At 40.2% G+C, this 14,453-nt stretch overlaps 1 protein-coding gene across 2 annotated transcripts in view; it reads right to left on the reverse strand.

Annotated features, from left to right (window-relative positions):
- Nucleotides 1-14,453, reverse strand: part of MTHFD2L (methylenetetrahydrofolate dehydrogenase (NADP+ dependent) 2 like) — a 110,793-nt gene that overhangs the window by 15,678 nt on the left and 80,662 nt on the right. Inside the window, exon 7 of one of the 2 annotated variants that reach the window (XM_081114021.1) lies at nt 6,005-6,130. The exons of the other annotated variant lie outside the window; for it this stretch is intronic. Coding sequence (XP_080970147.1) covers nt 6,005-6,130 — 126 coding nt within the window. The remainder of the gene's footprint in view (nt 1-6,004; nt 6,131-14,453) is intronic. 2 annotated transcript variants of the gene reach the window in all.

The raw sequence follows: 14,453 nt of genomic DNA on the forward strand, positions 1-14,453 counted from the left end.
TCACATATAAGTAAGACCATGCAGTATTAATCTTTCTCTGGCTACTCTCACTAAGCATAATGCCCTCAGGGTCCATCCATGTTGTCATAAATGGCAGGATTTCCTTCTTTCTCATTGCTGAATAATATTCCATTTTATCTATCTCTATCTCCCTATCTATCTATTATCTATCTTATATCTTTGTTATTTCATTCATCCATCAAAGGACACTTAGAGTGTTTCCATATCTTGGCTATTGTGAACAAGGCTGCAGTAAACATGGTAGTGCAGACATTTTTCCTATATCCTATTTTCATTTCCTTTGGATATAGGATATACAACTACCATTTAATCAAGAAATAGGAAAGCTGGATCATAAACTCAACATATAGGAATATGTTGTGTTTCCGTAAAATAACAATGAAATATATGAAAATGAAATAAAGAAAACTATCCCATTTACAATGGTATGAAATACAATAAAATACTTAGAAATAAATTTAACCAAGAAAATGAAAGATCTACACAGTGAAAACTACATGACTTTAATGAAAGAAATCGAAGACACAAATAATGGAAAGATAGCTCATGCTCATGGATTGGTAGAAGTGGTACTGTTAAAATGTCCATACTGCCCAAAGCCATCTATAGATTTAATGCAATCCCTATAAAAAATTCCAATGGTATTTTCCACAAAAATTGAAAAAAGCAATCCTAAAGTTTGAATGGAACCATAAAAGACCCAAAGTAGCCAGAGCAATCCTGAAGACAAAGAACAACCCTGGATACATCACACTTCCTGATTTCAAACTACAAAGCTACAGGAATTAAAACAGTATAGTACTGGCATAAAAATAGACACATGGACCAATGGAGCAGAATAGAAAGCCCAGAAATAAACCCCTACATAAAGGGACAATTAATATTTGACAAGAGAGCCAAGAATATGCAATAGGAAAAGGACAGCCTCTTCAATAAATGGTGCTGGGAAAAGTGGATAACCCCACGTAGAGAAATGAAACTGGACTCTATCTCACACCACTCACAAAAATTAACTCAAAGTAGATTAAAGATTTAAACATAAGATACCATAAAACTCCTAGAAGAAAACATAGGAAAAAAGCTCATTGACATTGGTCTTGGCAATGATTTCTTGAATATGTCACCAAAAGCATAAGTAACAAAAGCAAAAAACAACAAGTGGGATTACATTAAACTAAAGAGTTCCTGCACAGCAAAAATAAACAACAAAATTAAAAAGCAACTGATAGAATAGGAGAATATGGTTTGTAAACCATATATGGATAAGGGGTTAATATCCAAAATATATAAAAATCTCACACAAGTCAATAACAAAATACCAAACAATCCAATTAAAAAATGGGCCAAGAAGCCAAATAGAATTTTCCAAAGAAGGTATCCAAATGACTAACAGGAACATAAAAAGATGCTCAACATCATCAATCATCAGGAAAATGCAAATCAAAACCACAATGCGATATTACCTCACACCTGTTAGAATGCCCACTACCAAAAAGACAAAGGATAAATGTTGGCCAAGATGTAAAGAAAAGGGAACTCTTGTGCACTGTCTGAGGTATTGCAAATTGGTATAGCCACTATGAAAAACAGTATGGAGGTCCCACAAAAAATTAAAAATACAACTACCATTTAATCCAGCAGTCCCACTCTGGGTATATCCATGGGCTGTATTCTAACAGCAGGTAACTTGCCCCACTCAGGGAGGCATATGCACAAGAACCTTAGTATTGAATCAGGAAATATGCAAAGTCTTGGGAGCAACCCTGGGCTCTGGAATAGAAACTAAGGCATTTTTTGTAGATTTGTCCCCGGTTCCTGAAAATATGACTCAGGCCTTCTTGCCTTGGGCTGCCTTTGTGTACCACTGCCCAAACTACTGGGGACTTTGTGGACTATGGCAGTGGCAATAGCCCAATCTCCCAAGGCCAGGGGTCCTGGATTCAAAGCAGACTCCCACTCTGTGGCCCACCTATCAACTAGTATGGCCCAATTCAGCTGTGGTTGGCCTGCCCTCTGTTGTTACCCCATCTGTCTGGCATCCCAGCCTCACCCCTAACCTGTCCTGGGACATTCTATACATGTCCATAAGTTTGGCTTCAGTAAATCTCTCTAGCTGTATATTTAGAGTCTTTTAAATGGCAAATGCAGACATTGTCAATATCTCCTGATCAGCTATTTCAAATTTCCCCTTCAGTATCATCATTGTTCATTTATTTCCTAGCAATTCCCTCTTTCCATGATCTATGTTTGTAAAATGTCATGAGGTCTATCACTGGGGGACAAGGAGTCAATAGAACTGTGCACTGTATTATCTGAACTGAATGTGCCACAGCCAATCACCAACACACTTAGAAACTTGTGACATGATTGGTCACAACCCACATTTGATATTTACATAATACTTTTTGGACTGAGGATCTAGCAGTGAAGTTTGCACTTTATGCAATTATAGTTAACACTAGAGGCCCATTGCATGAAATTTGTGCACCTGGGGGGGGGGGGAGGGTGTCCCTCAGCTCAGCCTGCACCCTCTCCAATCTGGGACCCCTCGGGGGATGTCCGGTTGTCAGTTAGGCCTAAACTGGCAGTCAGACATCCCTCTAACAATCCAGGACTGCTGGCTCCCAACCGCTCGCCTGCCTGTCTGCCCGATTGCCCCTAACTGCTTCTGCCTGCCAGCCTGATCACCCCCTAACCACTCCCCTGCCAGCCTGATTGACACCTAACTGCTCCCCTGACGGCTTGATTGCCCCCAACTGCCCTCCTCTGCCGGCCGGATTGCCCCCAACTGGCTTCCCCTGATGGCCCGGTCTCCCCCAACTGCCCTCCCCTGCAGGCCTGGTCCCCCACAACTACCCTCCCCTGCAGGCCTGGTTGCCCCTAACTGCCCTCTCCTGCCGGCCATCTTGTGGCTGTGGGCACCGCCATCTTTGAAGGAAGGGCAGTCAATTAGCATATTCCCTCCTTCTTGGCTGTGGGTGCCACCATCTGTGTGATGGTGTGAGGGTCAATTAGCATATTTCCTCTTTATTAGATAGGATACCACTAAAATGCAAACTTCTTTGTTGGGAGACTGGTGTTATGCAGCTAAATCATGGTAACTGAAATCTCTGCACACAAGAACCAAGCAAACTGAGGACTGCTATACACCGAAGCACTGTCCAAGCACATTTGAAACTTGATGATATATACATGTCCTAGGGTTAAATTAAAAAGTGACTTTATGCATTAACCATGTAAAGTACAAAATAGTGGAGATGTAGCAGGGGTGGGGAATGTCCGGCCCGTGGGCCATATAAGGCCCGTGAAATCATTTGGCCTGGCCCTGCCAAGGCATTAGGGGTGAGTTAATTTAATGTTTGACCAAATACCAGTATAGCAGGCTAATTTTTAAGTTGATAATTTTGTATGGCCCTCGAATGATGTTATAAATATCCCAATGGCCCTTGACAGAAAAAAGTTTCCCCTCTCCTGCAATAGAGGGTAGAAATTGCAAGAGTCTGGCTGTGAACAAATGGTGCTACATGACTATGTCATCTCAGGCAAGATGCTCAGGGTCTGTGTGCCTCTATAAACTAGGGATAGTGATAACACCTACCTTATGGGGTTCATAAAAAAATAATAATTAATGTAAGAGGATGAGAACAGTACCTAGCACATTGAAAGAATCTCAAACACTAGCTCCTGTTATTACTAAATGAAGAACAATACAAATGACCCGAGAAGATGGTGCCCCCATCTTCTCAGGTCATTTGTAGAAAAGCCTCTCATATTTTCTTTTCCCTCAATATAATTTTCTTCTAGATTTTCCTGTCACCTCTTCAAGAATACTGGCAAATCTGTGACTGAGGTGGTAGGGAATTGTTGGAGCAGTAGTGGAGAGATGGAAAATTGTTTCTCTCAACGTCACCTTTAATCCTGAACACTATACAATGCCATTACCCTAAAAACAGTTATTCTATTCTATTCTGGGCTCAGAAGGAGGAGAAAAATAAAAGAAGGAAGAAGAGAATGAAGCAGAGGAAAACTGAGAACAGGAAACCTATGTAGATGAAGAAAGATGTGCTCTAGAGAAAATAATACCTACACCAAAACACAAACCTGACATTACAGTAAAAAAGAAAAAAGGGTATTTTTATGTTCCCTTTTGTCAAGAACTATAGTTAATACCAGCTTTATGAAATATCACTCTTTTGAGAGAGTGATTCAAAACTGAGGCCAACACATCTAATAATGATGATTACAAATAGGCATCTGAATTTTCTTAGAAATAAAATAGATAAAATGATTCCTGGTTTTATAAATCATTAAATTTGCAATTATTTATATACTTTTAATATTCCTCTAATAGGTCACTGATGAAATTATTCTTTAAAAAATTATTCCCATCAAAGTAATCTACTTGACGTCAGTTGTACTGTTTCCTTTATTAGTAAGCCAAAGATTTCAGCAAGGACAATTTCCTTCAGCACTTGATTTTATCTACATCCGTTTTGTTGACCTTGGCTATAGTTCTAGTGAAACTTTCACCAATACTCACAAGGCAGCCACACTTTCCCTGTGGCAATTAGCAGCCAAATGCTACCTTATAAGTTTTGTGTCACAACCCAAGTTAAAAGTTCCTCCTTCTCAGCCAAGGGATCAGCCCTCACCTCAGGTTAAGTCCTGAAGAACAACATGAAGAACGACATGTCAAAACCTACCACTTGCCTGCTCCTCTGGGTGGCTGAGTCATGGCCTACATGGCAAGGTCTTCTTTACTAAGTACAGGTCTTCTTTAGGCCTCTAGCTCCATGAACCAGCAATGTAGCAAGAGTGAGAGTTTTCAATCAGATGGGTGTATTTTATATTAGGATCAGAAAAATCTGACCTTACAAACGTGTATGGGGTTTTACACAATCATTTGGTAGCACTCAGTTGAATGTACAATATATACCAAGCATTAGGACTAGAAGGAGCCATTCTATCATTTAACTGATAATAACACCGATGCCCAGAGAGGTTGCAAAGTTAGTGGGTTAGAATACCAGGTCTAAAAGCACCTCTTCAGAGTCCCAGACAAATGCTCTTTCCTGTCCATTTCATGGCTTGTTTCTCATTGTCATTTCTTTTTTTTATCTCGTTATATACTTTGATACACAACTGCAATTGAATTTAATAGATTCTACCAAGTGGAGTAGTTTGCCAGCTGAAGTGCACTAAGCACATGCACTCACCCCCAAATGCTCATTTTAAAATATTTTCAGAATATCCTCATGAGCAAAAAAATATTCTTAGCTAATCATAAGAATGCATGGAAATGATGTGAGACAAACACATTATCATATAAGAGAAGGGTCTTATAAGATGTGGTGAACTGCTGGGTAAGTTTATCCCACAAGCACAGTCAAGGTTATGAACTGAAAACATCCCAGCTTTTCTTGCCTCAAGCTGGTTATCATGTGCTGTCTATGCCATCTGGTGCATCATAAGTGTGTGGTGATTTTTACAATCAACACAGGGTAACTGTAATGTTATCAAGAAGCAGAATGACAGTGTAAGAAAAATAGGAAATAGGGTCAAGACTTGAAATATATTCTCATTCTTTCAAGTTGAGACATTCAAATAAATTATTGCTATCTGACATTAGTGACTGAGCATGAAAAGTAAAATAAAGAAATGAGGTCATTTCCTCAAGAGATCAACAGGTACACATAACACACACATACAGACAGACACACATGTTCCCTTGGAGAGCCAGCTTACTGGACTGGGAGCTCCATCCATGCAGGGAGCCTATGACAGCCTACGAGGGCAACAGTGTGCGGTTTGATAAGCTCCAACTGCACTTCGCTCTAATTCACCATGCTGCCCTCAGAGGAAAGAGTCACACTGATTAATAATATTGCCGCCATCAAATAGAAACTTTCTCTTTCTACTATCAAAACATGAAGAATACAATCTTTCTTTACCTTTACTTATCAAGAATGATATAATTTATTACCTTCAAAGTCCACATCTCCAACTAATTTTATCTTTTCTGTTACTGGGTCGTGGACATAGTTGATACCCACATCAATTACAGCAGCACCTTCTTTAATCATATCAGATGTGATCAACTTTGGAATACCTAGAAGCAAAACAGAGTTATAAAACACTCTAGAAAAGTCTTAAAATTGGTGATGAGTATAAAAAAGGTTTACACATCTAATATTTTTGTTGTCATGGCTTTAAAAGAATACATAATAAAAACTGTTTCTAAAACAACAACAAAAACTGTTCCTAACTGTATTGATCATTTCTGATCAAGCAGAAAAAATGTGGACTTCTGTGGATAACACCCTGCTAGGGTTTATCCTTCCACCTTTAAGATTGCCTACCAGACTTCTCCAAATGGGTACCTGTTTGAGCAGCATTCTTTAGCATTTCATGTACTATAAATGGCATGGGGAGAATATGAAGATGAATGAGGCTCCTTCTGAGGTTTAGTGGAGTGAAAACAACTTGGAAATGGGAGGTAGACAAAGGGAAGAAAGGGAGGGAGGGAGGAAAAGTATAAAAAATGATGATAATAATTCATATTCCTCAAGGTTATGGTAAACTGTAAAGTGCCATAAACATACTCCAAATGTGAAATGCTATCTTGAGCTTTCCTTTTATTTGTTCTTGGTTTCTCTGATTAATTACAGAGCATATGTCTCCATTCCAGCTTGAAAGATAGTTTTACAGAGATCTTATGTCACCATCTATTTTCTGTATTTTCACATTTTATCTCAAGTGCTATACCAGCAAATGGCTAATGTTCTAGTTTTTTGGTTAGTAATCAACAAACCATTAAAACTTAGTGTCTTAAAACAGCAATTTATTATGTTTCTTAGTTCTGGGGGTTGTCTGAGCTCAGCTGCATGAATCTTCCTGGGGGTCTTTCATATAACTGGAGTCATAGTGGCTGAGGCTGGGGTCACCTGAAGATGTGACTGGCCGATTTCCAAAAAGGCTCACTCACATGTCTGCATTGATGCTCACAGTTGGCTGAGCTCAGCTGGGGCTGTCAGCTGGGGCCTACAGGTATGAATACTCCAGGTGGCTTAGGCTTCTCACAGCCTGGCAGGTGGCTTCTTGGAATGAGTTTTCCAAGAATCAGGAATTAGAAGCTGCCAGCCACTTAAGGCTGAAACCTGGAAACTGGCGCAGTGTCACTTCTGCTATATTCTACCCTACAGAATCCACTTACATTTACGAGGAGGGGTAGAGACTCCACTTCTCAGTGGGAGGAGAATCAGAATTTGTGGCCAACTTTACCACAATGCCTCTGGTAGACATTGTGTCTGGTCGGTGATTTACTCACCTTCACATTCTACATCCTTTGCAGGAAAAGAGTTACCTGTTGTGTTTTCAGAGGCTTTATTCTAGCATCTGAATGCATTCATTTAAGTATTCCAGATGGCTTAAATGTAACCTCATGACATATGATTTTCAGCGTTAGTAAGAATTTAAAGGCTATAAAGAAATAATCGGTGTCAAAATAAATATAGTTATCTCATAGGTCCCTCAGTCACATAATGATATAACCAATGAAGCATCAATGGCGATATTTTCCTCCTGCTTTCCCATTCTGTCCCACAGACCTCTACCTTTTTAATGGTTCTAGAATAGAAATTTAATATTGCTCCAAGATAATAATAAAGTCCTGTTTCTTTTTGGCATTCAATAAAAAAAGAAAACATGCATTCGTGTGACTGCAGGAAATATTTTTAAGATGAAAATGTTGATGAAATACTTATTAAAATCTAACTATTATGCTTTTGAAATACTTATTAAAATCTGCTACTATGCTTTTGAAATGCTTATTAAATTCTAGCTACTATACTCTCCTTTCCAATTATAACTGTTCATAACAATTTTCAGAAAATATCAGATTGGCAATGGGCAAATGCACAATTTTCAAAGTAGAGGGAAATGTGAGCTTTATTTTAATTCCCAGGAAAATTACAAAATACAAAAATATTAAATGTATGTTTATTTTTTTCTGATATGATGTTATGTATGTTTATTGTAGAAAATCTGGAAAATATCTAAAAATGTTAAGATAAAAATAAAAATCAATATAATCTTGCCATCCAAAGATAATAAGTATATTTTTATTGCATTTCTTTCTATGATTTCAAAATATTTCTATATTGGGTATAAAATATGATGTCTGTAATTTTGTATATATTGTGCTTCACTATGTATCTTAACACTTTGTCATTAAAATTAAATTGTGAGCATTTTCCCATTTCATCAATTATTTAAAATTTAAAAACCACATAGAATAACTTATAATGTGGATTACCATATTAAATTATTCAGCCCTGCATTTGTTCCAGTATTTTGTTGTTATAAATAATGCAGTGATGATCATTCCTATGTTCAGGAAACTACAGATGATTTCTTAATTGAAGTGTCAAATTTGAACCCTTATTAACAGCATGGAAAAACATGGATTGGATGAAAACTCTTATTGGCACAGTCATAGCTGTTTAAATAAAATATTCTAAACTGTTGATCAATGCATCCGTAAGCTCCATTAGGTATTCCATGGAAAATATTTGTCAGTGACATTTTCAAATTTTTTATAAAGAACTTTGAAGAACACATTGGCATGGTGATATTATTTTCTCCTTGTCCACCTTCAGGTCCATTTTCTACCCTTCTCTGATCTACTCTATGCAGAGCTGAGGCTGATCCCTACAGTGGTCTTGTGTGCTTCCTACCACTCTTGGTACCCTGTCACTGCCATGAGAACAGGCTCCAGCTGGTCTACTGGAGGATACAAATCCTGTGGAGGAGAGCTGAGTTGTCTCAGCAGAGACCGTCCTAGACCAGTCAGCCCCCAGCCAATGCTTGAGAGCCCAGTCAAGATCAGAGGAACAAGCCAAAGTCACCACAACTGACCTGCTGAACCAGAGACTCATGAGAATTTCCTTTTAAATGTTATTGTTTAAAGTGACTGAGTTGGTGGGTTTTTTTTGTTTTTTTGTTTTACAGGACAATAACTGCATACCCTACATTCACGAATACAAAATTGGATAGAATAATTTGTAGGTAGCCACTTTGAAATAATCCTATCTAATAAAAGACAAAAGGGTGATTGACTGTACCTTCGCTATGCTTCCCATTGGCTAATCAGGGCAATATGCAAATTGACTGCCAACCAAGATGGCGGCTGGCAGCCACGCAGCTGAAGTGAGCAGGAGGCTTGCTTGCTCCAGGGATGGAGGAAGCCAAGTTTCCCCACCTGCCGCGGCCTGGCTCTGAGCTCTGAAAGCAACAGCTCCGAAAGCAACAAAGTTTCAATTATAGAAGTGAAATAATCCCCAGATACCTGCTTTCAGCAGGCCGTGGCCTCAGAGCTGGAGTGAGCAGGATGGCAACAATGTTTCAATGATAGAAGATAAATAAATCCCAGAATTAAAAAAAAAAAAAGAAAAAAAGGAGAGGCTGGGAGCTTCAGTCGCTGACAAGCCTGAAAACAGCCATCAGCCCCTCATCCAGGCTGGCCAGGCACCTCAGTGGGGACCCCGACCCTGAAAGGGGTGTGACCAGCTGCAAACAGCCATCAGTCCCTCACCCAGGCTGGCCAGGCACTCAAGCGGGACCCCCACCCTGATCCGGGACACCCTTCAGGGCAAACCAACCAGCCCCCACCCGTGCACCAGGCCTCTATCCTATATAGTAGAAGGGTAATATGCAAACTGACCCTCACAGCAGAAAGACTGGGAATGACTGGTCACTATGACACACACTGACCACCAGGGGGCAGACGTTCAATGCAGGAAATGCCCTCTAGTGGTCAGTGCGCTCCCAAATGGGGTAGCTCTGCTCAGCCACAAGCCAGGCTGACGGTTGCCAGTACAGCAGTGGTGGTGGGAGCCTCTCCTGCCTCCTCAGCAGCACTAAGAATGTTTGACTGCAACTTAGGTCTGCTTCCCGCTGACAAGTGGACTTCCCCCAAGGGTTGCCAGGCTGCCAGAGGGATGTCTGATTGCCAGCTTAGGCCCAATCCCCCGGGGAGCAGGCCTAAGACAGCAGGTGGTCATCCCCCGAGGGGTCCCAGGCTGTAAGAGGGCACAGGCTGGGCTGAGGGACCCCCCACCCACCTGAGTGCACAAATTTTTGTGCACTGGGCCTCTAGTGAACTATAAGTAGCATGAATTTGAAAATAAATAAATATATAATTCTGAGGTGTTGTACTTGATTAAAACTCATTAAAAACTATTAGGCTATGATGCTATGAAAAATAGTGTCCAGATACAAGGAAGTAATGTTTTCCATTATATTTTTAGCAGACTGTCTCTCTGGAAGCATTGGCTGTAATCTATAGAAGAATAATTAGAAAGGATCTAGAACTTACGTTATAAGAACAAATGCTGTCAAATGAGTTAGCTCAACTGTTTATCTGCAACAATATAAAAAAGCTTGTGCCACAATGTAAAGCAACTATATCATTAACCACACTGTTTAGCACTATTTAATTCAGCTAGCTTTATTTTTCCATAGCAAGACTTTTTCAATGAAGGCAAGAGGATGTTGATTTATATTCTGGCACAGCTCCCTGAGGACCTATAACATATAGTTCTCAAAGGGTGAGAAATAATCATGAGCCAGTCCTAGTCCACACATTGACTACCTCTGAAATAGAGGAATGGTTCAATAAACTCAGGCTGACTATCTCAGGAAAAAAATGCAACCAAGTTCAAAACTCAATAATTGTGGCAGTGTCTTCAATATGTTAAACTGAACAGAAAATATATTTATTCCGTATGTTTTCAGAGGGAAGAATTAAGAAAGGAGGGAACAAAGGAAGGTAATAGATTTTAGATCAACATAGAGATCAGCATGTCTTAAGAATAATAAAATATGCTACAAAGAGAAACTTTATATTGTGTTTATCCTTCATTACAAATATTTACAATAGGGTAAAAATGGGATAGAATTGGGAAGGTAAGTGATTCCTTCCAACTCTATGATTTAAACATTCTCTTTTGTCTAGTCATACGGGAAAAAAATGTTTCTTCTCACAATTCATTTCTGAATGCTTGTAGACTTCTGACCAAATAAAAGGCCCAACTAAGAAAAGAAAGATATTAAAAATTCACTTAATGATTGAAATGATGACAGACATAAAAATCTCTATTTTTATGTTAAATATTCTAAGTCATCCACTTACATTATTGTCTTGTAGAAGCAAATGATTGATGTAGTTAGTTCCCAAAGTATATAAGTGCAATATATTTAAATCCTTATCACTTGATAATAGTGAAAGGGCATTAAAAGCTATTTAAATGTTTGGTAAAGAAAAGACATACATATCATTAGGATGTGGAGTCAGATTTTTCTTTCTTTTTATAAAGTTGAAAATTATTTCAAGAGAATATTTCCTATGAGCTTTATGTTTTTTTATGTATGATAATGCCATTGAAGCCTCTCCTTAATTCTTATATAATTTGAAGGCTCAAGTATTATATGTGAGAACCGAAACCATCCACACCCATTAGCTTACTGTGTACATTAACTTGACTTTACTATTACACTGTCTTCATCAACATGACTTTATTACTAGTATTCCAGGAAACTCTCACTCAGAAGATAGAAGTTGCAAGTAATTTTATATCAGGAACTTAGAGAAAAATTCATTTTAATTAACATCAAACTGTCTGACTTTTCAGTAGATAGCATCAAATCATTATTCTCCAAGATTGTTAGAAAACCTTGCTTCAAAACCCTCTCTTTGTTTTGTCTACTAATCCTAAACTTTTACAGTATGTTATTATCCTTACCCAATCTTAATCAAGCCTCTGCATTAAAAGACTTGCCTTAATGCAAACTTCAACATTTCCTAAATATCCCAACTTTGCTTCTATAACCTAAGATGCTACTAAAGCAATCTGGAACCCTGAAGATAAAAACATATCCCTGATTTGTGGACTTTGATGATTTGTTTGGTAGAAATATTCCTATATTGGCTAACTTCAAGTTACCAAGGTGACATCACTAAACAGGGAATTGGAAAGAAATGCTCAGGATCCAGCTTCTCAGCTGATTGGAGCTAGCTCAGCACACCGTGGCTCCTAAGGTGCTCCTTCATACTTCAGTAACCATAAACTCAGATCTGTCTTATCAATGGATTGTTTAGGTGATATTTGGGAAGAGCCAGTATTCAACAATATTGGGGATCCACAAAGATCTAATTAAGAACTTCTCTTGTCCATGATCCAAGACCTCAACTTGGAAACCATGGATGCCCTCTGTGGCCCCTTGACCCTCTTGCTGGGACAGGGAGCTGTTGGTCTCTCTGATTGGGAAGATGAGTCTTGCATTGAATCTGAACTGACCTATTTTCATTACAGCTCCCCAAATGCTGAATTTATTTTGTTTCTCTGAATAAGAAGTCCCTTTTAAGAATCCTTTAATTACACAGTTAAAAAATGTTTATCCTTGATAGAGATGGGTGTTATTACTTACAACACAATGTGGTTTTGTTGCTCTAATTTTTTATTCCATATCTAAGAGGGACATTTTCACAGGAAGGGGCTGGAGGTAAACTGAATGAAACTACTCTTCAAAATAACCCCAAGGACCAAAGAATTCAGTGTCTTTTGAACTTTGGAAAATCCTATAGAAAAATTTTGCCTCAGGTCCCTTAGCAAGATTTCATGAGAACTTTCTTCAGTCTTGTCTTGCTTTTATTTTCTGTGAAATCTCTCCAGTCCTTTCTATCTGCTGGGAACTGCAGATCAGGAGAGTGTGTTGGCAGCTGGAGATGGGCTAGAAATTAGGTGGTTGTGTGTGTGTGGTGGTGGAGGGGGGGGGGGGCACAGTCTTAAGTTTAGACTGAGGTAAGGGGAGTCTAGGACTGGTCAATTGAAAGTGCTGCTTGTGTTCCTTGTGCCTCAGGCCTCCCCCACCCCCCCCCCCCCAGGCTCTGCTCAAGGCTACAAAGTGTCAATTATAGAAGTATCAATTATAGAAGATAAATCCCAGATACCTGCTTCCAGCCACTCTGGCCTCCACTCAAGGAGGATCTGGGAGCCTGGGTTGCCTGGGGCCATGGCTAGCCTGCAAACAGCCCTCAGCCCCTCACCAAGGCTGGCCACACCCTCATGGGGTGAGGGTCCCCACTGGGGGGCTTGGCCAGCCTGCAAACAGCCATCAGCCCCTAACCCAGGCTGGCCAGACTCCCCAGCAGGGACCCCCATCCTAAAGGGGGTGTGGCTAGATTGAAAACAGCCCTCAGCCCCTCACCCAGGCTGGTCATACCCCCCCAGTGGGGACCCTCATCCCATGGGGGCGTGGCTGGCCTGCTAACCACCACGGGCTGCCCCACGTCCCAAGGGAACCCCCACCCTGATCCGGGACACCCTTCAGGTCAAACCAGCTGGCCCCCACCCATGCACCAGGCCTCTATCTATACTAATAAAAGGGTAATATGCTAATTAGACTGGGAGACCCTCCAGGAGACCTTCCAGATGTTCTTCTGGACAAATCCACGGTGGCGGGGCCGAGGCCAAGAGGAGAGGGCGTTAGTGGTCAAGTTGTGGGTGATCAGGCTGGTGGGGGGCGGGGCTGTTGGGGGTAAGCAGACCAGCAGGGGTCCAGTTGGGGGCAAGCAGGCCAGCAGGCAGGGTGGTTAGGGGCAATCAAGCAGGCGGGCAGGCAGGTGAGCGTTAGGAGCCAGCAGTCCTGGATTGCGAGAGGGATGTCTGTCTGCTGGTTTAGGCCCGATCCCTCTAAACCGGCAGTAGGACAGCCTTTGAGGGGTCCCAGATTGGAGAGGGTGCAGGCTGGGCTGAGGAACACCCTCCTCCCCCATGCATGAATTTTGTGCACTGAGCCACTAGTAAAGGAATAAAATTCCCAACATTCAATGGTCTGCATTATTAAATGATTTTGAGGGCAAATCCAAAGGTATTCAGATTCCAAAATTATTCCTTTAAAAGATGTCTTGGCCAAGGCAAAAGAGAGAGAGAGAGAGAAAAACTAAATATGTTCTCTCATCTAGCTCCTTTCAAATCTTAGCACAGATCTAATAGTCTTTATCTTATTATTCCTCTTCCCCCCCAGCTATGTTTCTCCATTTCCTTCTGACTCGTTCCTTTTCCCTCCTGGCTGGCCCAAAACCTCCAAGCACAATTACCTCAGAAAGTTAAATTCCCCCTGGAGTAGAGAAAACCTCTTAGGTTTTAACATTTAGTCTTTGTTCTAAGCCAAAAGCCACATTGAACATTTCGCAAAGGTTAGAAAAATAAATTTTGCAGAGGAATTAGGGATATCCAGTAATATATAAAATTTAGTTGTTACACACTTATAATACCAACATTAAAAAATTCTAGCTTATAAGTATAATTATACACTAAAGTCCAACATAATTTTATGGAATTATGGTGTTTTTTTCTTCAAGACAATCCATT

This window comes from Myotis nattereri, assembly GCF_964212035.1.
Source record: "Myotis nattereri genome assembly, chromosome: 1".
NCBI classification, from domain to species: Eukaryota; Metazoa; Chordata; class Mammalia; order Chiroptera; family Vespertilionidae; genus Myotis; species Myotis nattereri.